The following is a 24,275-nucleotide window of genomic DNA, read 5'->3' as shown; positions in this document are numbered from 1 at the left end:
TGATAACCGCGTAGACATAGTACAAGTAGTTATAGACGCGCCACCGAGCGACCGGGGGTAAGAGAAAGAATATTCATATAAAATGTATACTACGCAATTTATCCTCTTTCACTTATAAATTTCAGTATCTCGCCATAGCTTCCTTGCTGTGATGCCGACATGATGCCATAAGTCCATAACTCGACCATAAAAAATGCCCGGTAGGTGATAAAGACAAAGCATGGCACTATTTTCTCTTTCTTCATATAGTAATCGCAATAAGACTATCTTTCTCTATCAAAGACTGTCAGGCCCTTGCCATAACCAAACGACATCATTCAGATATCGTTCCGATGTCACATGCACGTTCGAATCGGCCTCTTAGGCTCGTTCTTGGTTTGAGTGTCACAGTTTAAACCTACCATCTTATTGTCTGTACATATACAATCTATAGAAAAATTTGCTTTGTAAATATTTTATCTTATAATTATAAAGGCAAGTACTTAGCTATCATAAAACGCCTGTTGATTGGCAATAGCAACTTCTTGAATATATAACTTTGCGGATTAAATCAGCGTAGGCGCATGATTATTAATCTTTTGACGTATGTCATATTTTTAGGAGTTAGGAAGTAGTTTGGAATTTAAACTCAGTACTTGCCTTAACGATCATGTCAATGTCACTAAACTATTTATGACATAGTTTACTGTCAGTTTAAAAATAAAATTTCGGGAGCGCTTCAATAATGTTTCTTGCATTTTCAAATCACGACTTCATGAGTATTTCGTATATTTTATAAATTGAGACTATAGGGAAAATGTGTAAAAAATGCTTGGTGCAAAGGTGTTTAACCCTTTTGAAATAGAGTGCTCGGGTGCCAGGTAAATATGTCATAAATGCTTATTGGCCATTGTCATTTAGCATTGGACTGGTGTTGACATTTTTGGATAGATACAAAATATTTCCTTATTCATACTTATTGGACATCTGCCCGATAAAATAATACAATCCAATACAAGCTGACAATCCACCAGCCGAAAAAATAACAACATTTAATAATTTCAATAATGATTTATTTACCAGAGCTATTGATGTTCACTAAGCTGATACAATCTTAATTTTAAATAACATTTTATTATTTCTAATAGTATGCATTAATTAGTTAAAGTTCTAGCTATAAAATACAATATTTTGGGGTAGGCTTTCGCCTAACTTAAGCTGATTGATATTCTTTGAAATTTCTTTAATTTGCTATTATATTATCGGCATAATCGAAGTATGCTGGTTTCTCAGCAACGACTTGACCAGTTAATTTTGAAATTAGATTTTAAACAGTCATCTCCAATTCAGAGGTCGAAAGATAAAGGCCATATTTTGCAGAAATGTTAAAAGAATATCAACCGAGGCCGCGAAGCCTAGAAACAATACAATAACTATGAAGCAGATTCGCCTTACGATCTTTAATACGACGAACTAAGGTATGACCATTCATGTCCCTGTTTAGTCCCCTACTTAGCATAAACTCACAGAAAACAATATTGTGCTCACATCAACCGACACACAAACACATATACCGATATAATAAACCTTAAAGAAAACTTTTAACACAAAAAATAAATATAGAGTACCATTCTTTATATTCCCTGATTCCATCTTCAATAACATAAGTTGAAGCATCTTTAACAATGAGTTTGTCATTGACGTTATTTACCTACTTCTTATGAATTTGAAGATGTAAACTTTTTAATAGCCTTTTTTAAATTTATTCTTTTATTTTTTTGTTAGATTGTGCTGGTGCTTTCTTTCTTTATCCACTATTAGAGGTTAGCAAAGTAAGCGACAACGGTGTTTCGATCGGCTTAATACTATGGATGACTTAAAATTAATTGACTGAAAATCTTCATTCAATAAGTCTTAACATAATAATAAGTCCCCTTCATGAATACACACTCGATCATATCGGGCCGTTGCAAGGCAGTGGGTAGGCGTTGGGTAAACATTAATAGTGTTTTAACAAAGAACAGATTTCGTTTTTACTAATATTAAGGTAAAGAAGGTACATCGGACCTCGGGAAGCTGGCAGCTTATATCTAGATGGTAAAATAATGATGAGTTCATTAGTTCATATCACATTCGCACACATCCGACATGCGGTAATTGAAAAATAATCTAATGGAGTTATTTTAAAGGTAGTTACTATAATTACATGAGGATTTCGTTTTGGAAACAGTTTTAGAAACTCTAGAACTCAACGGCTTGATCCAGTCTTGCCGAGAACATTTAAACTCATTTCATGACAAAATCGTAATGTTGTTTCAAATGTGCTCGGCAAGAATGGAGGGCATTAGGAACGAAATAACAACTACCTTCTTAGATATTTGGATCGCGACTAGAAATTTGTAAACGATAGGCCAAAAAATCGCCAATAAAATTTTAACGCATGAGATTCAACTATCACGGTTGACTTCGAAAGTATAACATCGTTATAACTATGTCACAGTTAAACTTCGGCACAACAAGCAAATCACAAACAAAGGTAAATAGAGTGTTCATTTTGTAATAGTCCTACTAAAACATTTACTTTATAATGGGTTAAGCTCTCTACCTAACGATTTAGGCTCACTGGTGTCAGGGGTGACGGGAGCAGCTGAGTAAGGATATATTCTATCGAACGCCTTCCGCGATTGTGGTCCTTTCAAACGCTGAATCTAATTCCTTAAAGCAAACGTATCATTCGTTGCGCGGAAGACGTTGATCGGTAAAAAATCTGAACTTAAAGAAAGGAAGGCAAGGTGACAGCCGCTATACCGACAACAAGCGAGGAAAGTTTAGAAACGCAGGATTTTTCCAAACAGTCAACGCTTGTTCCAATATAAAATGCTTTGTGCTCAGCGGCTTGATCGAATCAGTCATTCATCGCAAAGCTCGAGTGAAAAACAGTGGCTGAAAATCTTAAAAATAGATCAGGTCGGCCGCACCTCCTCGTCACCCCGACGTAACAATAGTGTGAATCACGACTAACAATTATTACATGTGGCTAGTACTAAACCTAGCCTCAAATCTTTAATCGTCTTTTTAAGACAGTTAATACGCTTTATTTAAAATTTCTTCCTAATTAAGGTACTTGTCGATCGTCGACGCATCCTGACGTCCATGTAATAAGCCTTAACATAAATAGGCGTGCAAGCTAAGTGTGTATAACTATTAAAATTTCACAAATGCGATAGCAAAATAATTTGTCAAAAATTTTGATATTCGCACAAGCGGATTTTGGCTAAAAAATATGGACTGGTTACGCTAAATATCGTGTATAAAAGCACTACAGATTGTATAGACCAAATTCAAAAATATCGTCAGAAATATATTTTTAATGGCATGTACTGTTATCGATGAAGCTACTAGAAAACAGTTTAGAAAAAAATGGACGTTTCTGTTCTTAGGTCGAGAATTTGGTATTGACTTTCAAAAATTGGATGCGGTTAAGGACTCGGCCCGTTGGTCGGCACGCCTCAGCACTATAACTATGATTTTATCAAACTCTTCTGCAGTCTCTTGATTGCATTCAAATATCACAAAGTCACTGGGGTTACTATTTGCAAGCGTCTCATTCGAAGTAGTGGGCTCTGAGGGCGGCGCTATACTCTGCCTCCATTTTTACTGGCGCCGGCTGTGGTTGGGGCTCACTTCTTGGATGAGAATGCCACAAATAGACCCGACACCTAGAATTCGAGTCTGTAGGCGGCGCAGGAGGTCTCGTGGTCCTGGAGGTTGATGGTGCAGCGGGAGGCGGAAGGTGACAGGTCGATCTTGTACTTCTCGAGGGCCTCCTCGTTCTCTGTTACCCAGTAGCCGAGGACGTCGGTGTCGTAGGTCGGGATTATCGTCACTTCTGGAAAAATAAACGCAAAATTCATGTTAGTTGAAAAATAAATGAGTTTCAGTCAGCGAATGAAAAGTACAGTCAACAATAAACAATTATCAAAAACTTCACAAGTTTTTATCGCTGACTGTAATTTTCTTCCACCAAACAACTATTACTCATCGAGACAATTCTAAAAACACAAATAAAGAATAAAGAATAAAGACACAGTAAATAACAAAACACAGTTAGCTTGGGTTGTTTTATCACATAGTTCCTATGGGTCTATATTGGGTCGCATAATAATTGATTGTCCTAATGTAATGTTACGCATAAAACTCATTTCGCATAATTGTTATCGTGCTAAAACTATTCACATTTCTGAAAAATTATAAAACAAACCTAACCTAACCTACCCTATTCTACACAACCTATGCAAAAAATTATCGAAAATACTTTCTGTTTCAGCTGGAGAAAAATTATGCGAAAAGAGTTTTATGCGTAACATTACATTAGGACAATCAATTATTATGCGACGAGATACGCACCCAGTTCCGGGTCTACTTCCTGGCTACTTCCTGTGTCCATCATCAGGTCAGCTCGATAGTACCATAATAATTAGATTTGTATTTTAAATGTCTCTGTTATTAATTTATTGATTACATTTTTGTACACACTCTTATATGAATTCCATAGTGAATTGGTTTTATGTAACATTCATACTTTGTAATTTGTTGAAAAAAAAAAACAGTAAATCACTTACCTAAATCTTTGTCTTCCCAAGTCTTCTTTGCGTCTAACAAGGCATTATAAATTTCCTTTGACGGCTCAGTACCCGAGAACACGTAGTACCTCGCGCGCACCCGTTTAAAGAACTCCATGGCTGAATAGTAGGAGTTCCCATGGTGAGGCACATACGTCAACTCCATGTAAACTGGAGCTACTGCCTTCTTCTTACTAGGAGACTCCGTTATTCTGCTCTTGGCCTCTTTACTCTTCTCTTGGTTGAGTTTATTCTTGTTCGCAACTGAGCTAGCTTGTTTCTTAGGAGTGCTCTTACCATCGACAGGTGGCATAATAGGACTTGGTAAACCTAAAGGCTTGCCCCATGACTCTATCGGGTCTTTAGATTTACTGTCGCTGCTGATTTCGTGCTTTTCTATTCTAGATTCTTGTTTGGAACTCGAGGCAGATGTCTCAGTTTTCTTTACTTCAGATTTGAGATCCTTTAACGTTAAAGTTTCTTCTTTTGATGATTTAGTTTGTGTAATACTCGAGTGACTTTGTTCACTTAGTTCATATTTAGCGGTAATATTTGAAATTACTTCTGATCCACTAACTTTTTTGTGCTCTTCTATTGCCTTTTCGAAGTGTTCGTCTGCCTCCCTCAGGAAAGTGGCATCAGACTTTACTATTCGCTGTGTTACTCCAGATTCTAGTTTTTCATGGGTCAAGAAGTCTTCAGTTAATTTGGATAAAGGTTTCCCAATTGTATGGAATTCAGTTTTTATCTCCGAGTGACTAGAAGATGTGCAGGAATCATCTTCAGGTAACTGTCCATAGATCGATGTTGACATAGGATCAGCCACTGTACTGTAATGCTTTTCGAGTACCATTTCTTCGTTTAATTCTTGATGTTTTGTGTCTAATTCAAAACTGAGGTTTGATCTGGGTGAATGTGCTACTTGTGACTTTGTACTACTTGGGCTGCCAGGTCCGTCATCGTCACTGTAGTACATGCCACTACTTTCTGTTGTTCCCCAAACTTGAGCAGCTGCCCTTGACCCTCTGGAACTAATATCTGACGGCGGTGATGAAATCCCGGCGTGATCCAAGTCGTCACTAGCTGCAGACGAACTGCGCATATCACCTGTCTTCGAAGATAATTTTGAGAACGACTTTTCACTTTCTCCACGATCTATTGTTTCTTCATATTCTTCTTTGATTTCCGAAATTGTGGTCTTAGTTGATTTAGTCGTTTTTGTCACACCGTCGCTGCCTTTGCTTACCGTCGTCGTTTCAACTGTGACCTTCATTTTTTCAGGGCTAATAACCTCTTTGGTAGTTACTACGGTTATTGTTTGAGTTATTTCATTATCGCCCTCCTTAATAAGTTTTGTATACGTATTTGTATCAGTAGTTATTTCGCCTACGGGTGATCGCTGTTTCTTCGGCTTGGTTTCAGGCTTTGGTTCTTCCTTTTGCGCTAAAGGTAATTTTTCAAGAGTTGGTTTTTCTTCTGATACAGGTTGCTTTTCAATTTCTTCTAATTCTTCTGGTGTCCAGTCGTCAAGCCCAGTTCCAATAGGCAGATAAGTTATTTGAGTTCTTACGTCCTTTGTCGTTTCGATTGACCCATCTTCCTGAACATTTTCTGTCAAGGTCTCTGTAACAGTTTTAACTGCTATTTCATTCGTTTCATTGTTCTTTAATTCTTCTTTCGTCACATATGTGGTGACTGTTTGAGTAACTTTACGTCCATGCTCAGTAACGATATTTGTCTTTTTATCTACCGAAGTTTTAATTTTGCCAGTGGAATGGAGTCCTTGTAAAGCTGCCTGCAAATCACTATCTGATGTTTTCTGGAATTCTGAAATAGTGATTTTGACATCCTTAGTAGTTTCTGTGGAACCATCTGGATATTCGTCGACAGTAACCGTTTCTACGGTCGTTCTTATTCGTTTTATGCTCTTCTCTGCACTGGCTAGTGTTTCTTTCTTAGTTTTAGTTGTAATTGTGCGTTTAATTGTTACTGTCCCTTGCTTGATTTCTTCATTCTTAACATCTGATTCTTCAGTCGTATCTTCTACAATCTCCGAATCATCGATATACGTGTCCGTTATTTCTGCGTCATCTTGAGCTACCTGTGGTGTTTTAAGAAAAACATCGGCAATCGATATTTTTTCACTCTTTTTAGTTACTACTGTTCCATCGGGGTGCTCATCTTCTACAACTGTTCTAATAGTAGTCTTTACTTTCCTTGAATGTGTCTCAGCATTCTCAAACTCTTGCCTAATAGTGGTAATGGTGGTTTTCCTAACAATAAAAACGCCATTTTCGGTAATTTTTTCCGTTTCTGAACTTGTGTGCTCGTCTGGCTTTTCAACAGGAGTAAAACCTCCTAGATTTTCGTCAAAGGTTTCAGTACTGTAGTCAGCAACAGAAAGCTTGACGTCTTTAGAAACTTCTGTAGTTCCATTTTGAAGCTTAGTTTCGGTGAGTACTTCAACGGTTGTCCTAATCTTCTTCTTAGATCCATCAGATGATGCCAATATTTCTTTAGTTGTGGTAGTGGTGATGATTTGTTTCACTTGTTTTCCATCTCTCATCACTACTGTCTCTTTAGTATCGACATCTACTGATTTATCTTCTACTTGAGGGAAGCCTGTGAGGTCTACTTGAGGAGCATCTGTTTCGATATCATTTATGGCGGTATTTACATCTACCGTGGTTTTTGCAGATCCATCAGGATATCGGTCAGTTGTTGTGACAGTCGTTACGGTTTTGATTTTCTTTATCGCTCCATGACCATTGGAGTATTTTGTTTTCACAATTCTAGTAACAACTGTTCTCTTTATAACTAAGTTTTTCTCTTTTATTTCCTCAGTTTCTGTAGACTCCGTTTCCTCAGGCTCACCTTCTGGAGACAACTCCGATAGTATAGCTTCTACTTGGCCATCATCATCCATTTCATCAGCAGTGTATATGGGCCAACTCTCGCTTAAACCTTGAACTTTCATAACTTGAGTAGTTTCCAGGTTTTCCTCAACGATAGACACTTTTTCACTTGTTTTCGTAATAACAGAGCCATCAGGATGTTCATCTTCAATCCTAGTAATTACAGTAGTCTTAATTCTTTTGACGTTCTTCTCCTTATTATGGAATTCTTCTTTGATAGTTGTGACGGTAGTTTTGCGTTTAATGGTTATTCCATTGTCTGTGACATTTTCGACTGCTGTAGTTACATCTTCTAACGGCTTCCCAATTTGTTCGTAGTTTTCAGTTTCCTCATCACTAGATTCTAGCTCATAATCAGATACAGATACCCTTACATCTTTGGTAATTTCTGTAACACCATCAGGTAAATGAGTCTCAGTCACAGTTTCAACTGTAGTTTTGAGTTTTTTCCTACCATTGTCCTCAGATGATAAAATTTCTTTAGTAGTCGTTGTTGTTATAACTTGCAATACACTTTTCTCATTCCTGACGACACTTTTCTCCTGTTTGTCTACAGTAACTGACTTATCAACTACCATGTAATTTGCAAGTTCAGGTGATTCGACTACTTCTTCAACTTCTATGTCTGTAATAGATGTACTGCTATCTACTTTAGTACGAGAAGAACCGTCGGGGTAATTATCTGTAGTAGTTACAGTTGTAACAGTTTTTAATTTCCTTGGAGTTTCATGGCTATCTACATACGTCGTTTTGATAACCTTGGTGACTATAACTCGCTTGATAATAAATGTATCTTGTTTAACTTCTTCAGAATCAACTGATTCTGTTTCTTCGGGTACTCCAAGAATAGATAAATTACTAAGGGCTTGTTCTATATTGCTTGTATCTGCGACTGGCTCCTCAGTTTTAACTTCTACATTTCTTTGTACATCTTTAGTACCATCGGGGCGTTCTTTTGTAATAGTAGTTTCAACTGTTGTACGTATGGTCTTGGTTTCATTAACTTTTAATGTTTCTTTTTTGGTAACAGTAGTGACAGTTTCCATAACATCAACATTATTTTCCTTTACTATGCGTTTGCTTACGTCGGTATCTATAGTAGTTGTTTCAACGTCATCGTCGGATTCGTCTGATTCCGAAATATACTGAACTTGAGCGGGCATATCAGAGGTTACGGAAGACTCATCTTTCCTAGTTTCTTTAGTTTGGCTACTCGTTTCAGTTTCAGACTTATCACTTTCGAGGTAGAGTTTATCTATTCTACTATCTTTGGCATATAAATCCATTTGTGAGGTAGATTTAAGACTGGAAGAACATTCCGACAGTAAAGTTTGAGTATCTGTCGTAGTGATAGTTGAACCATCTGATCCCTTGCTCAGTGTTGTTGTTTCTATGGTTGTCTTAATATTTTGTGGTGTACCGTCTTCCCTTGAAATCACTTCTTTAGTCGTCACAGTAGTTATTGTTTGAGTTACAACATTCTCACCTTCTTTGATGATTTTGGTAACAGTATCAGTTTCCGTCTTTATTTTACCCATGTTTTGCATAAGGGACATGAGATCTGATTCATTCTCAGCTGCTGAATCCTTGATCGGTTTCGGTACTTTCTCAGTGGACGTTGAAATCCTTTGAGTCAATACATCTTCACCTACATGAACTACTTTAGTTATAGTTTCTTCGGTACCATCAGATTTATCGTAAGTAACTTCGCTTTGAACACCTTCACTTACTTTGATATCTTGAAAACTGCTGGGAGTTTTTGGTAACGGGCTAACAGGTACTGTAGGTGGTGTAGATACTCTATCGCCCTCAGAATAAACTAGTAAGGATTCCATTCCCTCGGTCTTAATTCCTTGCTGTACTGTGTCATCACTAAATGCTTTATGAATCGATTCCATTAACTGCATAGCATCATCTTTGATGTGTGTTAGACCATCACCTTTCGACATCAACTGATCAATATCCAAAGGAATGCTATGGACTCCAGAATCTGATGCTTCCGAAAGAGGTATTTCGTCTTTTGGAGATCCCAACTCTGTTCTTGTAGAGTCAGGAACTGTTTTAGACACTTCCATTTCTTTTAATGTAGATGTATACGATTCGTCGCTGAATCTACTCAATCTACTGCTACTGATAGATTGTAATGTTTCCGAGTCAGAAAACATTTTAGATCGTTTGTCTTTTTCGGTAGTTTCGAAACTGTATTTTTCTTCTAAGCTAACTTCTTTGGAAACGTCTTCTGATGAATCATGCAATGTCATACTATCTCTGTCTACGCCACTATCAATTGTAGATATTGATGATAATATATCTGATGCGTCTCTCAGCTTTTCATGCTCTATTGATCTCTTTTTTATAGAATGAGATTTAGTTTCCTCGCTAGTTGATTTATGGCTGGATTCGTGCAAAGAGGAATCGTGTTTTGAAAACATGTCAGTTTTCAATGTTTGCTTACTCCCACTAAATAATCGTTCTTCGTGTAAATCTTTCCTAGACCCCATACTAGAGTAACTTTCATCAGATTCTGTTACATGGCTAATGCTTTGAACTGTATGTTCTTTATCTGTGTCAGATGTAATTTTTGATTCAGATGTAGATTCTAATTTTATCCTTTTAACTGTCTTATCCTTCTCATCTATATCTTTTTCGTCAGCTGTCATTTCCTTTGTTTCCTTTTTAGTAACTTTGGCTACTTCAGTTATAAGTGGTTTTGTTTCTGACGCGGTAAATGGCTTTTCTTCGTCCACTTTTTCAGAAGAGCTAATAATTGTTTCTTCCGACTTATCAGTACTTGGAGTAGTGTCAACCGATGTTTCAATGTCAAATTTTCTAGATTTGTCAGGAGTAGGAAGCTTTTTATCAGATATATCTTTTTCACTGTACGATTGTAATGGACTCGATGCCAGATCTAGTGGTGCCTTTTCTGATATTATCTTATCAGACGGCGTCGGACTAATTAACTTGTCAGATGGGGCTTTATTAGACAGTACTGGGCTAGCTGCCTTATCAGAGGGTGTTGGGCTAAGTGCCTTTTCTGAAGGGACTAGGCTGGGTGCTCGTTCAGATGGTACTTTCTCCGATAGTGTAGGGCTAGGTGCCTTTTCAGATGCCAGATCTGACGGAGTTGGACTGGGCGCCTTGTCTGACGGTACCGGACTAGTCACTTTGTCAGCCGCCTTGTCTTTTAGTTTACCAATATCAGCAATCAGCTTATCAAGAGCTGGATCAACTAATTCTTTTATCACGGCACTGGATACGATACCTTCTAGATTATGCACGCTTGTTGGGCAAATAGTTTCTTCGACGGGCTTGTCTGATTTAGTTGGTGTACTATGTGCATCTGAAGAAACTTTTTCAGCAGGCACGGGGCTTAATGCTTTTTCTGGCGGTGTCTTGTCAGATGGTACCGGGCTTGAAGGCTTTTCTAAAAGAGCCTTGTCAGATGGTAATGGGCTGGGAATTTTCTCTGATGGAGCCTTGTCAGAAGGCACAGGACTTACTACTTTTACTGAAGGTGCCTTCTCAGATGGTTCCGGGCTAGAAGCCTTCTCTGATGGAGCCTTGTCAGATGGTACCGGGCTGAAAGCCTTCTCTGATATAGCCTTGTCAGATGGTACCGGGCTGGAAGCCTTCTCTGATGGAGCCTTGTCAGATGTTACCGGGCGAGGCTCCTTTACCAAAGTTGCTTGGACAGACGGTGTAGGGCTTGTTGCCTTTTCAGACCTTTTATCTGATGGTAATGGGCTGGGTGTTATGTCCGAAGTTACAAGGCTAAGCGCCTTCTCTGATGGAGCCTTATCAGATGGTACTGGGCTTGGAGATTTCTCAGAATGTGCCTTATCAGACGAAGCAGAGCGGGGCGCTTTGTCCGAGGGTACTGGGCTAAAGGCTTTCTCAGATAGAGCCTTTTCCGATGGAGCTTTACCAGACGGTGCAGGGCTAGGCGCTTTGTCCGAAGCTACTGGGCTAAGCGCCTTCTCTGAAGGCGCTTTCTCAGACAGTGTAGGGCTTGCAGCCCTTTCAGATCCTTTAACTAATGGTGCTGGGCTAAGCGTCTTCTCTGATGGAGCCTTGTCAGATAGTACCGGGCTTGGGGTCTTCTCTGTTGGAACTAAGTTAGTTGCTTTCGAAGATTGCACAGATGGTACTGGGCTAGGGGCTTTCACAGACGGCGTAGGGCTTAATGCTTTTTCAGATCCTTTGTCTGTCGGTTCTGGACTTGGTGCTGATGGGGCCTTATCAGATGGCACTGGGCTAAGCACTTTGTCTAAAGGTACTGGGCTAAGAGCTTTTGCGGACGGATCTTCCAATGGCACTAAGCTAGCTGCTCTTGAAGATGGCGCCGATTGCATTGGGCTTGGAGCCTTATCTAATGGAGCCTCATCTGATGGTGCAGGACTAGGGGCTTTCTCCGAAGAGGCTTTATCAGACGGTACAGGGCTTACTACTTTTTCTGAAGATGCCTTGTCAGATGGTACCGGGCTTGAAGCCTTCTCAGACGGAGCTTTTTCAGACGATACTGGACTTGGTGTTTTCTCTGAAAGTTCTTTGTTAGACGATGAAGGGCTTAATGCTCTTTCTGAAAGGGCCTTCTCCGATGGTACTGGACTGGACGCCTTCTCCGAGGGAGCCTTGTCTGATGGTGTTGGGCTTGGCGCTTTTTTAGATGGAGCCATATCTGACGGTACCGGGCTAGATGCTATCTCCGATAGCACTGGGCTGGATACCTTGTCAGATCGGGCCTTGCCAGATGGTGTTGGGCTGGGAGCCTTGTCAGATTGTGCCTTCTCTGATAAGGTAGGGCTAAGTACTCTGTCAGATGGTACTGGACTGGCAACATTCTCTGAAGGTGCCTCCGACGGTACTTGACTTGGATCCTTCTCAGCGGGAGCCTTGTCAGACGGTGCCGCGCTTGGAGCCTTCTTTGACGTAGCCTTGCTAAATGGAACCGGGCTTATGGCCTTATCTGAGGGAGCTTTGTCAGATGGCACTGGACTGGGGGCTTGCTCAGCGGGAGCCTTGTTAGATGGAACTGAGCTTAGAATCTTCTCAGAGGGAGCCTTGTCAGATGGCCCTGGGCTTGATGTCTTCTCTGAAGGAGCCTTTTCAGATGGTACCGGGCTGGGTGCCTTCTCAGAAGAAGCCTTGTCAGATGGTACTAGGCTTGATGCCTTTTCGGAGGGATCCTTGTCAGATGGTACTGGGCTTGGTGTCTTCTCGGAAGGAGCCTTGTCAGATGGTACTGGGCTGGGCGCCATCTCAGAAGAAGCCTTTTCAGATGGTTCTGGGTGTGGTGCCTTCTCGGAAGGAGCCTTTTCTTCTGGGTGTGGTGCCTTCTCGGAGGGAGCCTCTTCCGATGGCGTTGAGCTTGGTGTCTTCTCTGATAGAGCCTTGTCAGATGGAACTGGACTTGCTGGTTTCTCTGAAGGGACCCTATCTAATGACACAGAAGTTCGTTTCTGTATTAAACTTGAACTAGTCGAAATCTCAGATGGCTCTGGGCTATGCTCGCACGGACTAGGTGCGTCTTCAGAAGGCACTTTATCAAATGGCATTGGACTACATATCTTTGCCTTTTCAGACGCCATTGGACTGATTGGTTTCTCAAATGGCGTCTCGTCAGAAGTTTGAGTTAGTAGTTTGCCATGTTCTGTTGTTTCAGTACAAATAACATCAACTAGAGGTAAGTTAGTTGGCATTTCAACAGGAATGGGACTTGGTGCTTTACCATCAAGTTTGTCTGTGGGAGCTGGGCTAATGGGCTTGTCAGATGGTATGGGACTCAATGCTTTTTCAGAAGGCATTGGAGTGGATGCTTTTTCTAAAGGAACTTTGTACGATGGTGTTGGGCTGGGTGCCTTTTCTGAGGGAGCCATGTGAGATGGTGCTGGGCTATGTACCTTTTCAGAGGGTGCTTTGTCAGATGGTGTTGGGCTATGTGCCATCTCAAAGGGAGCCTTTTCTGATGGTGTTGGGCTATGTGCCTTCTCAGAGGGAGCCTTGTCAGATGGCGTTGGGCTAAGTGCCATCTCAGAGGGAATCTTGTCAGATGGTGTTGGGCTACGTGCCTTCTCAGAGGGAGCTTTGTCAGATGGTACGGGACTAGGACCCTTCTCAGAGGCAGCCTTGTCATATGGTACTGGACTAGGTGCCTTCTCAGAGGGAGCTTTGTCAGACGGTACGGGACTGGGAGCCTTCTCAGAAGGAGCCTTGTCAGATGGTGTTGGGCTATGTGCCTTCTCAGAGGGAGCCTTTTCTGATGGTGTTGGGCTATGTGCCTTCTCAGATGGAGCCTTGTCAGATGGTATTGGGCTATGTACCTTCTCAGAGGAGATTTTGTCAAATGGTACTGGGCTATGTGCCTCCTCAGATGGAGCTTTATCAGATGGTACTGGGCTGAGAGTCGTCTCAGATGGTGCCTTCTCAGATGGTTCTTTTTCTGAAGGCACTGGACTTACTGCCTTGTCAGACGGTGCCGGGCTGTGAGCCTTTTCTGATGGTACTAAACTGGATGCTCTTTCAGAAGGTGTCTTTTCCGACAAAGTTAGGTTTGGAACTCTTTCCGACGCTTTGTCAGAAGGTTCAGGGCTTGGTGCTTTGCCTGACGTTGCAGTAATTTTATCGTCACCGGTTTTAGTATCATCTTTGGTAATTTCATGAATGCCATCGACTAACGATTCTTTTATAATGTGACGTATACCTTTTACACCGGATACCAATACGTCAACTATCCCATCTTTTTCTGTTGAAACTTTTTGGTCATCTCTAGGCGTGTATTGAGTTGATTCGAGTACATTAATTTTCTTAGAAACCATGGATTCTTCCTCAACATGGATTTCTTCAGAATGTGTCGCGTGCTGGGATGTCTTTATTTGCTGTGTGAACAATTCCTGTTCTGATCTATCACTGAGAACCTCAGGGCTAGGAGGTTGTACAGCAACTGACACGAGCGTAGAAGGACTTAGATCTTTGTTTGTTAATATTTTGTCAGTCACAATTGAAATTTTATCTTTTTCAGCTGTTAATGATTTATCATCAAATGTAGGTTTTTCCGAACTAATCGCTGGTTCAGATTTTTCGGAGGGGCTAGTAGCATCATCAGTTTTCTTTGTTTCTGGCGAAACAGGTGGCGTAGTAGGCTCCACTTTGCCTACTTTATCTGTCGTACTAACCGGTTTATCGGAAGGCATATCCTTCAAAACGTCTTCAATGGATTTTTCTTTTGTAACTGACGTAACAATGGCATCGGTTTTGTGAATCTTATCGTCAAATTGAGTCAACATGCTAGTACGCATGAATTTTTCTTTGCCTGGTTCAATAAAATTTTCATCTACTAGATCAGGAGAGCCAGGCTCATCATAAATATCCGCCTCGTCTCCAAAAGTAGCTTTTTCAAATGGTGTTGGCTTCGATGTTTTATCAGAAAGCACTAAGCTGGGTATCTTTTCTGATAATGTGGGGCTAGGTGCCTTTTCTGACGAAACTAAGCTAGGTGTCCTTTCAGACAGGGCCTTTTCTGATAAAGTTAGACTAGGCACCTTCTCAGAAGGAACTGGGCTTGGTGCTTTCTCTGATGGAGCCTTGTCAGAAGGAACCGGGCTAACGGCTTTCTCAGATAGAGCTTTGTCAGATGGAGCTGGGCTTGGTGCTTTCTCTGATGGAGGCTTGTCAGATGGAACCGGGCTTGCCTTTTCTGATGGGGCCTTGTCAGAAGGAGCTTTGTCTGATGGTGTAGGGCTTGGAGCTGTATCTGATAGAATTAAGCTTCCTGCCCCCGAAGTCGGCGCTTCTTCTAATAGAGTCGGGCTTAACGCTTTGTCAGACGGTATTGGACTGTATGCTTTCTCCGATGGGGCCTTCTCCGATGGTACGGGGCTTGGAGCCTTTTCCGCTTGTGCCTTGTCAGAATGAATAGGGCTAGGCGCCTTCTCAGATGGAGTCTTGACAGAAGGAACAGGGCTTGGCGCTTTCTCTGGTGGCGCCTTCTCAGATGGAACCGGGCTAGGGGCCTTCTCAGATGGAACCTTGTCAGAAGGACCAGGGCTAGGCGCTTTTTCAGACGGGGCATTGTCAGATGGTGATGGGCTTAGTGCTTTCTCTAAAGAGACGAGACTAGATGCCCTTTCAGATAACGCCTTTTCTGATAATGTTGGACTTGGTGCATTTTCAAATGGTACTGGACTGTATGCCTTCTCTGATGCCTTGTCAGATGGAGCAGGGCTTGGTGCTTTGTCAGATGGTACCGGACTGTGCGCTTTCTCAGAGAGAGCTTTTTCAGATGGTAACGGACTGGACGCTTTTTCAGATGGTAACGGGCTAAATGCCTTTTCAGATGGAGCTTTGCCTGGCGGCGTAGGGCTTGGAGCTATATCTGATAGAATTAGGCTTCCTGCCCTCGAAGTCGGCGCTTTTTCTAATAGAGTCGGGCTTGACGCTTTGTCAGACGGTACTGGACTGTGTATTTTCTTCGATGGTACGGGGCTTGGAGCCTTTTCCGATAGCGCCTTGTCAGAAGGAACAGGGCTAGGCGCTTTTTCAGACGGGGCCTTGTCAAATGGAGCAGGGCTTGGTGCTTTTTCAGATGGTACCGGACTAAATGCCTTTTCAGATGGAGCTTTGTCTGATGGCGTTGGACTTGGAGCTATGTCGGATAGTCCTGCCCTCGAAGTCGGCGCTTTTTCTGATAAAGTCGGGCTTGGCGCTTTATCAGACGGTACTGGACTGTGTGCTTTCTCCGATGGGGCCTTCTCCGATGGTACGGGACTTGGAGCCTTTTCCGACGGAGCCTTGTCGGAAAGAGCTTTGTCTGATGGCGTAGGACTTGGAGCTATGTCTGATAGAATTAAGCTTCCTGCCCTCGAAGTCGGCGCTTTTTCTAATAGAATCGGGCTTGGCGCTTTATCAGACGGTACTGGACTGTGTGCTTTCTCCGACGGGGCCTTCTCCGATGGTACTGGGGTTGGAGCCTTTTCCGATGGCGCCTTGTCAGAAGGAACAGGGCTAGGCGCTTTTTCAGACGGGGTCTTGTCAAATGGAGCAGGGCTTGGTGCTTTGTCACATGATACTGGACTGTGCGCTTTCTCAGATAGGACCTTTTCAGGAGGCTCAGAGCTAAATGCCTTCTTAGAGAGGGCTTTTTCAGATGGTACCGGACTAAATGCCTTTTCAGATGGAGCTTTGTCTGATGGCGTAGGACTTGGAGCTATGTCGGATAGTCCTGCCCTCGAAGTCGGCGCTTTTTCTGATAAAGTCGGGCTTGGCGCTTTATCAGACGGTACTGGACTGTGTGCTTTCTCCGATGGGGCCTTCTCCGATGGTACGGGGCTTGGAGCCTTTTCCGATGGTGCTTTGTCAGAAGGAATAGGGCTAGGCGCCTTCTCAGATGGAGTCTTGACAGAAGGAACAGGGCTTGGCGCTTTCTCTGATGGCGCCTTCTCAGATGGAACAGGGCTAGGGGCCTTCTCAGATGGAGCCTTGTCAGAAAGAACAGGGCTAGGCACTTTTTCAGACGGGGCCTTGTCAGATGGTGCTGGGCTTAGTGCTTTCTCTAAAGATACTAGACTAGATGCCCTTACAGATGGCGCCTTTTCTGATAATGTTGGACTTAGTGCGTTGTCAAATGGTACTGGACTGTATGCCTTCTCTGATGCCTTGTCAGATAGAGCTGGGCTTGGTGCTTTGTCAGATGGTACCGGACTGTGCGCTTTCTCAGAGAGAGCTTTTTCAGATGGTACCGGACTGGATGCTTTTTCAGATGGTACCGGGCTAAATGCCTTTTCAGATGGAGCTTTGTCTGACGGCGTAGGGCTTGGAGCTATATCTGATAGAATTAAACTTCCTGCTCTCGAAGTCGGCGCTTTTTCTAATAGAGTCGGGCTTGACGCTTTGTCAGACAGTACTGGAGTGTGTGCTTTCTCCGACGGGGCCTTTTTCGTTGGTACGGGGCTTGGAGCCTTTTCCGATGGCGCCTTGTCAAAAGGAACGGGGCTAGGTGCTTTTTCAGACGGGGCCTTGTCAAATTGAGTAGGGCTTGGTGCTTTGTCAGATGGTACTGGGCTGTGCGCATTCTCAGATAGGACCTTTTCAGGAGGCACAGGGCTAAATTCCTTCTCAGAGAGAGCTTTTTCAGATGGTACCGGACTAAATGCCTTTTCAGATGGAGCTTTGTCTGATGGCGTAGGACTTGGAGCTATGTCGGATACAATTAAGCTTCCTGCCCTCGAAGTCGGCGCTTTTTCTAATAGAGTCGGGCTTGGCGCTTTATCAGACTGTACTGGACTGTGTGCTTTCTCCGATGGGGCCTTCTCCGATGGTACGGGACTTGGAGCGTTTTCCGACGGAGCCTTGTCGGAAAGAGCTTTGTCTGATGGCGTAGGACGTGGAGCTGTATCTGATAGAATTAAGCTTCCTGCCCTCGAAGTCGGCGCTTTTTCTAATAGAGTCGGGCTTGACGCTTTATCAAACGGCACTGGACTGTGTGCTTTCTCCGATGGGGCCTTCTCCGATGGTACGGGACTTGGAGCCTTTTCCGACGGAGTCTTGTCGGAAGGAGCTTTGTCTGATGGCGTAGGACTTGGAGCTATATCTGATAGAATTAAGCTTCCTGCCCTCGACGTCGGCGCTTTTTCTAATAGAGTCGGGCTTAACGCTTTGTCAGACGGTACTGGACTGTGTGCTTTCTCCGATGGGGCCTTCTCCGATGGTACGGGACTTGTAGCCTTTTCCGACGGAGCCTTGTCGGAAGGAGCTTTGTCTGATGGCGTAGGACTTGGAGCTATGTCTGATAGAATTAAGCTTCCTGCCCTCGAAGTCGGCGCTTTTTCTAATAGAGTCGGGCTTGACGCTTGGTCAGACGGTACTGGACTGTGTGCTTTCTCCGATGGGGCCTTCTCCGATGGTACGGGACTTGTAGCCTTTTTCGACGGAGCCTTGTCGGAAGGAGCTTTGTCTGATGGCGTAGGACTTGGAGCTATGTCTGATAGAATTAAGCTTCCTGCCCTCGAAGTCGGCGCTTTTTCTAATAGAGTCGGGCTTGACGCTTTGTCAGACGGTACTGGACTGTGTGCTCTCTCCGATGGGGCCTTCTCCGATAGTACGGGACTTGGAGCCTTTTCCGACGGAGCCTTGTCGGAAGGAGCTTTGTCTGATGGCGTAGGACTTGGAGCTATATCTGATAGAATTAAGCTTCCTGCCCTCGAAGTCGGCGCTTTTTCTAATAAAGTCGGGCTTGACGCTTGGTCAGACGGTACTGGACTGTGTGCTTTCTCCGATGGGGCCTTCTCCGATGGTACGGGACTTGTAGCCTTTTTCGACGGAGCCTTGTCGGAAGGAGCTTTGTCTGATGGCGTAGGACTTGGAGCTATGTCTGATAGAATTAAGCTTCCTGCCCTCGAAGTCGGCGCTTTTTCTAATAGAGTCGGGCTTGACGCTTTGTCAGACGGTACTGGACTGTGTGCTTTCTCCGATGGGGCCTTTTCCGATGGTACGGGACTTGGAGCCTTTTCCAACGGAGCCTTGTCGGAAGGAGCTTTGTCTGATGGCGTAGGACTTGGAGCTATATCTGATAAAATTAAGCTTCCTGCCCTCGAAGTCGGCGCTTTTTCTAATAGAGTCGGGCTTGACGCTTTGTCAGACGGTACTGGACTGTGTGCTTTCTCCGATGGGGCCTTCTCCGATGGTACGGGACTTGGAGCCTTTTCCGACGGAGCCTTGTCGGAAGGAGCTTTGTCTGATGGCGTAGGACTTGGAGCTATGTCTGATAGAATTAAGCTTCCTGCCCTCGAAGTCAGCGCTTTTTCTAATAGAGTCGGGCTTGGCGCTTTATCAGACGATAATGGACTGTGTGCTTTCTCCGATGGGGCCTTCTCCGATGGTACGGGACTTGAAGCCTTTTCCGACGGAGCCTTGTCGGAAGGAGCTTTGTCTGATGGCGTAAGACTTGGAGCTATATCCGATAGAATTAAGCTTCCTGCCCTCGAAGTCGGCGCTTTTTCTAATAGAGTCGGACTTGGCGCTTTATCAGACGATACTGGACTGTGTGCTTTCTCCGATGGGGCCTTCTCCGATGGTACGGGACTTGGAGCCTTTTCCGATGGCGCCTTGTCAGAAGGAACAGGGCTAGGCGCTTTTTCAGACGGGGCCTTATCAGATGGTACTGGGCTTATTGCTTTCTCTAAAGGGACGAGACTAGGTGCCCTTTCAGATGGCGCCTTTTCTGATAATACTGGACTTGGTGCTTTGTCAAATGGTACTGGACTGTAAGCCTTCTCTGGTGCCTTGTCAGATGGAGCAGGGCTTGGTGCTTTGTCAGAGGGTACTGGACTGTGTGCTTTCTCCGATGGGGCCTTCTCCGATGGTACGGGACTTGGAGCCTTTTCCGACGGAGCCTTGTCGGAAGGAGCTTTGTCTGATAGCGTAGGGCTTGGAGCTGTATCTGGTAGAATTAAGCTTCCTGCCCTCGAAGTCGGCGCTTTTTCTATTAGAGTCGGGCTTGACGCTTTATCAGACGGCACTGGACTGTGTGCTTTCTCCGGTGGGGCATTCTCCGATGGTACGGGACTTGGAGCCTTTTCCGACGGAGCCTTGTCGGAAGGAGCTTTGTCTGATGGCGTAGGACTTGGAGCTATATCTGATAGAATTAAGCTTCCTGCCCTCGAAGTCGGCGCTTTTTCTAATAGAGTCGGGCTTGACGCTTTGTCAGACGGTACTGGACTGTGTGCTTTCTCCGATGAGCCCTTCTCCGATGGTACGGGACTTGGAGCCTTTTCCGACGGAGCCTTTTCGGAAGGAGCTTTGTCTGATGGCGTAGGACTTGGAGCTATATCTGATAGAATTAAGCTTCCTGCCCTCGAAGTCGGCGCTTTTTCTAATAGAGTCGGGCTTGACGCTTTGTCAGACGGTACTGGACTGTGTGCTTTCTCCGATGGTACGGGACTTGTAGCCTTTTCCGACGGAGCCTTGTCGGAAGGAGCTTTGTCTGATGGCGTAGGACTTGGAGCTATGTCTGATAGAATTAAGCTTCCTGCCCTCGATGTCGGCGCTTTTTCTAATAGAGTCGGGCTTGACACTTTGTCAGACGGTACTGGACTGTGTGCTTTCTCCGATGGTACAGGACTTGGAGCCTTTTCCGACGGAGCCTTTTCGGAAGGAGCTTTGTCTGATGGCGTAGGACTTGGAGCTATGTCTGATAGAATTAAGCTTCCTGCCCTCGAAGTCGGCGCTTTTTCTAATAGAGTCGGGCTTGGCGCTTTATCAGACGATAATGGACTGTGTGCTTTCTCCGATGGGGCCTTCTCCGATGGTACGGGACTTGGAGCCTTTTCCGACGGAGCCTTGTCGGAAAGAGCTTTGTCTGATGGCGTAGGACTTGGAGCTATGTCTGATAGAATTAAGCTTCCTGCCCTCGAAGTCGGCGCTTTTTCTAATAGAGTCGGGCTTGACGCTTTGTCAGACCGTACTGGACTGTGTGCTTTCTCCGATGGGGCCTTCTCCGATGGTACGGGACTTGGAGCCTTTTCCGACGGAGCCTTGTTGGAAGGAGCTTCGTCTGATGGCGTAGGACTTGGAGCTATGTCTGATAGAATTAAGCTTCCTGCCCTCGAAGTCGGCGCTTTTTCTAATAGAGTCGGGCTTGACGCTTTGTCAGACGGTACTGGACTGTGTGCTTTCTCCGATGGGGCCTTCTCCGATGGTACGGGACTTGGAGCCTTTTCCGACGGAGCCTTGTCGGAAGGAGCTTTGTCTGATGGCGTAGGACTTGGAGCTATGTCTGATAGAATTAAGCTTCCTGCCCTCGAAGTCGGCGCTTTTTCTAATAGAGTCGGGCTTGGCGCTTTATCAGACGATAATGGACTGTGTGCTTTCTCCGATGGGGCCTTCTCCGATGGTACGGGACTTGGAGCCTTTTCCGACGGAGCCTTGTCGGAAAGAGCTTTGTCTGATGGCGTAGGACTTGGAGCTATGTCTGATAGAATTAAGCTTCCTGCCCTCGAAGTCGGCGCTTTTTCTAATAGAGTCGGGCTTGACGCTTTGTCAGACCGTACTGGACTGTGTGCTTTCTCCGATGGGGCCTTCTCCGATGGTACGGGACTTGGAGCCTTTTCCGACGGAGCCTTGTTGGAAGGAGCTTCGTCTGATGGCGTAGGACTTGGAGCTATGTCTGATAGAATTAAGCTTCCTGCCCTCGAAGTCGGCGCTTTTTCTAATAGAGTCGGGCTTGACGCTTTGTCAGACGGTACTGGACTGTGTGCTTTCTCCGATGGGGCCTTCTCCGATGGTACGGGACTTGGAGCCTTTTCCGACGGAGCCTTGTCGGAAGGAGCTTTGTCTGATGGCGTAGGACTTGGAGCTATGTCTGATAGAATTAAGCTTCCTGCCCTCGAAGTCGGCGCTTTTTCTAATAGAGTCGGGCTTGGCGCTTTATCAGACGATAATGGACTGTGTGCTTTCTCCGATGGGGCCTTCTCCGATGGTACGGGACTTGAAGCCTTTTCCGACGGAGCCTTGTCCGAAGGAGCTTTGTCTGATGGCGTAGGACTTGAAGCTATATCTGATAGAATTAAGCTTCCTGCCCTCGAAGTCGGCGCTTTTTCTAATAGAGTCGGACTTGTCGCTTTATCAGACGATACTGGACTGTGTGCTTTCTCCGATGGGGCCTTCTCCGATGGTACGGGACTTGGAGCCTTTTCCGATGGCGCCTTGTCAGAAGGAACAGGGCTAGGCGCTTTTTCAGATGGGGCCTTATCAGATGGTACTGGGCTTATTGCTTTCTCTAAAGGGACGAGACTAGGTGCCCTTTCAGATGGCGCCTTTTCTGATAATGCTGGACTTGGTGCTTTGTCAAATGGTACTGGACTGTATGCCTTCTCTGATGCCTTGTCAGATGGAGCAGGGCTTGGTGCTTTGTCAGATGGTGCTGGACTGTGCGCTTTCTCAGATAAGAACTTTTCAGGAAGCACAGGGCTAAATGCCTTCTCAGAGATAGCCTTCTCAGATGGTACCGGACTGAACGCTTTTTCAGATGGTACCGGGCTAGATGCCTTTTCCGACGGAGCCTTGTCGGAAGGAGCTTTGTCTGATGGCGTAGGACTTGGAGCTATATCTGATAGAATTAAGCTTCCTGCCCTCGAAGTCGGCGCTTTTTCTAATAGAGTCGGGCTTGACGCTTTGTCAGACGGTACTGGACTGTGTGCTTTCTCCGATGGGGCCTTCTCCGATGGTACGGGACTTGGAGCATTTTCCGACGGAGCCTTGTCGGAAGGAGCTTTGTCTGATGGCGTAGGGCTTGGAGCTGTATCTGGTAGAATTAAGCTTCCTGCCTTCGAAGTCAGCGCTTTTTCTAATAGAGTCGGGCTTGACGCTTTGTCAGACGGTACTGGACTGTGTGCTTTCTCCGATGGGGCCTTCTCGGATGGTACGGGGCTTGGAGCCCTTTCCGACAGCGCCTTGACAGAAGGAACAGGGCTTATTGTTTTCTCAGATGATGCTATTTCTAATAATATTGCGCTTGGTGCCTTCTCAGATGGTACTGGGCTTGGTGCTTTGTCAGATGGGGCCTTGCCAGCAGCTGGTACTGAACTGTGCGCCTTCTCAGATGTGGCTTTGTCTGATGGCGTAGGGCTTGGATCTGCGTCTGACATAATTAAGCTTCCTGTCCTCGAAGTTGGCGCTTCTAACAGAGTGGGACTAGGAGCTTTGTCAGATGGTACTGGGCTTGGTGCCTTCTCAGATGGTGTAGGGCTTGGCGCCTTTTCTGATAGGGCCTTGTCAGACGGTACTGGGCTAGGTGCTGTTTCAGATGGTGCCTTTTCTGAAGGCACAAGGCTGGATGCTCGCTCAGATGGTCCTTTCTCGGACAAAGCTGGACTAGGCGCTTTGTCAGCTGGAACAGGACTTGGTGCCATTTCAGATGGGGCCTTCTCCGATGGTACCGGACTAGGTGCCTTTTCCGAAGGGACTAGACTAGGTGCTCTTTCAGAAGGCGCTTTTTCAGATAATGTTGGGCTTGGCGCTTTGTCAGATGAAACAGGACTTGGTGCCATTTCAGATGGGGCCTTCTCCGATGGTACCGGGCTAGGTGCCTTTTCCGAAGGGACTAGACTAGGTGCTCTTTCAGAAGGCGCTTTTTCAGATAATGTTGGGCTTGGCGCTTTGTCAGATGAAACAGGACTTGGTGCCATTTCAGATGGGGCCTTCTCCGATGGTACCGGGCTAGGTGCCTTTTCCGAAGGGACTAGACTAGGTGCTCTTTCAGAAGGCGCTTTTTCAGAGAATGTTGGGCTTGGCGCTTTGTCAGATAGGGCCTTCTCCGATAGTACCGGACTAGGCGCCTTATCTGACGGCGCTACACTTGGTTTAGTTTCAAAAGATGCCTTCTCTGATAATGTAGGACTAGGCGCTTTGTCAGAGGGCGCAGGGCTGATTGTTGGCTCTGATGCCTTGTCAGATGGTACTAAAATTGGTGCCTTGTCTGATAACGTTGGGCTAGGCGCCTTTTCTGACGGAGCCTTGTCAGATGGTATTGGGCTTGGTGCTTTCTCAGATGGTACTGGACTTATTGTTATGTCAGATGGGGCCTTTTCAAATGGTACTGGGCTTGGTACTGGGCTGGGAGCCTTCTCTGAAAGGGCCTTTTCAGACGGTACTGGGCTTGGGGCACTTTCCGACGGGGCCTTCTCTGATAATATAGTGCTAGGCGCTTTGTCAGACGGAACAGGCCTTACTGCTTTTTCTGAAGCAATGAGGCTGGGTGCCCGTTCTG

The 24,275-nt window shown here is 44.8% G+C and overlaps 1 protein-coding gene across 1 annotated transcript in view; it reads right to left on the bottom strand.

Moving 5' to 3' along the window:
- Positions 1–1,030: 1,030 nt before the first annotated feature.
- LOC134749114 (microtubule-associated protein futsch-like) overlaps positions 1,031–24,275 on the bottom strand; it is a 251,041-nt gene continuing 227,796 nt past the window's right edge. Inside the window, exons 9-11 of the mRNA XM_063684018.1 lie at positions 11,587–24,186; positions 4,602–11,160; positions 1,031–3,868 (exon numbers count right to left, since the gene is read on the bottom strand). Of these exons, the coding sequence (XP_063540088.1) occupies positions 3,699–3,868; positions 4,602–11,160; positions 11,587–24,186 (19,329 nt within the window). The 3' untranslated portion in view covers positions 1,031–3,698. The remainder of the gene's footprint in view (positions 3,869–4,601; positions 11,161–11,586; positions 24,187–24,275) is intronic.

Source organism: Cydia strobilella, chromosome 17, assembly GCF_947568885.1.
Source record: "Cydia strobilella chromosome 17, ilCydStro3.1, whole genome shotgun sequence".
In the NCBI taxonomy this organism is placed as follows: domain Eukaryota; kingdom Metazoa; phylum Arthropoda; class Insecta; order Lepidoptera; family Tortricidae; genus Cydia; species Cydia strobilella.
This window is presented reverse-complemented; position numbering and strand designations above follow the sequence as displayed.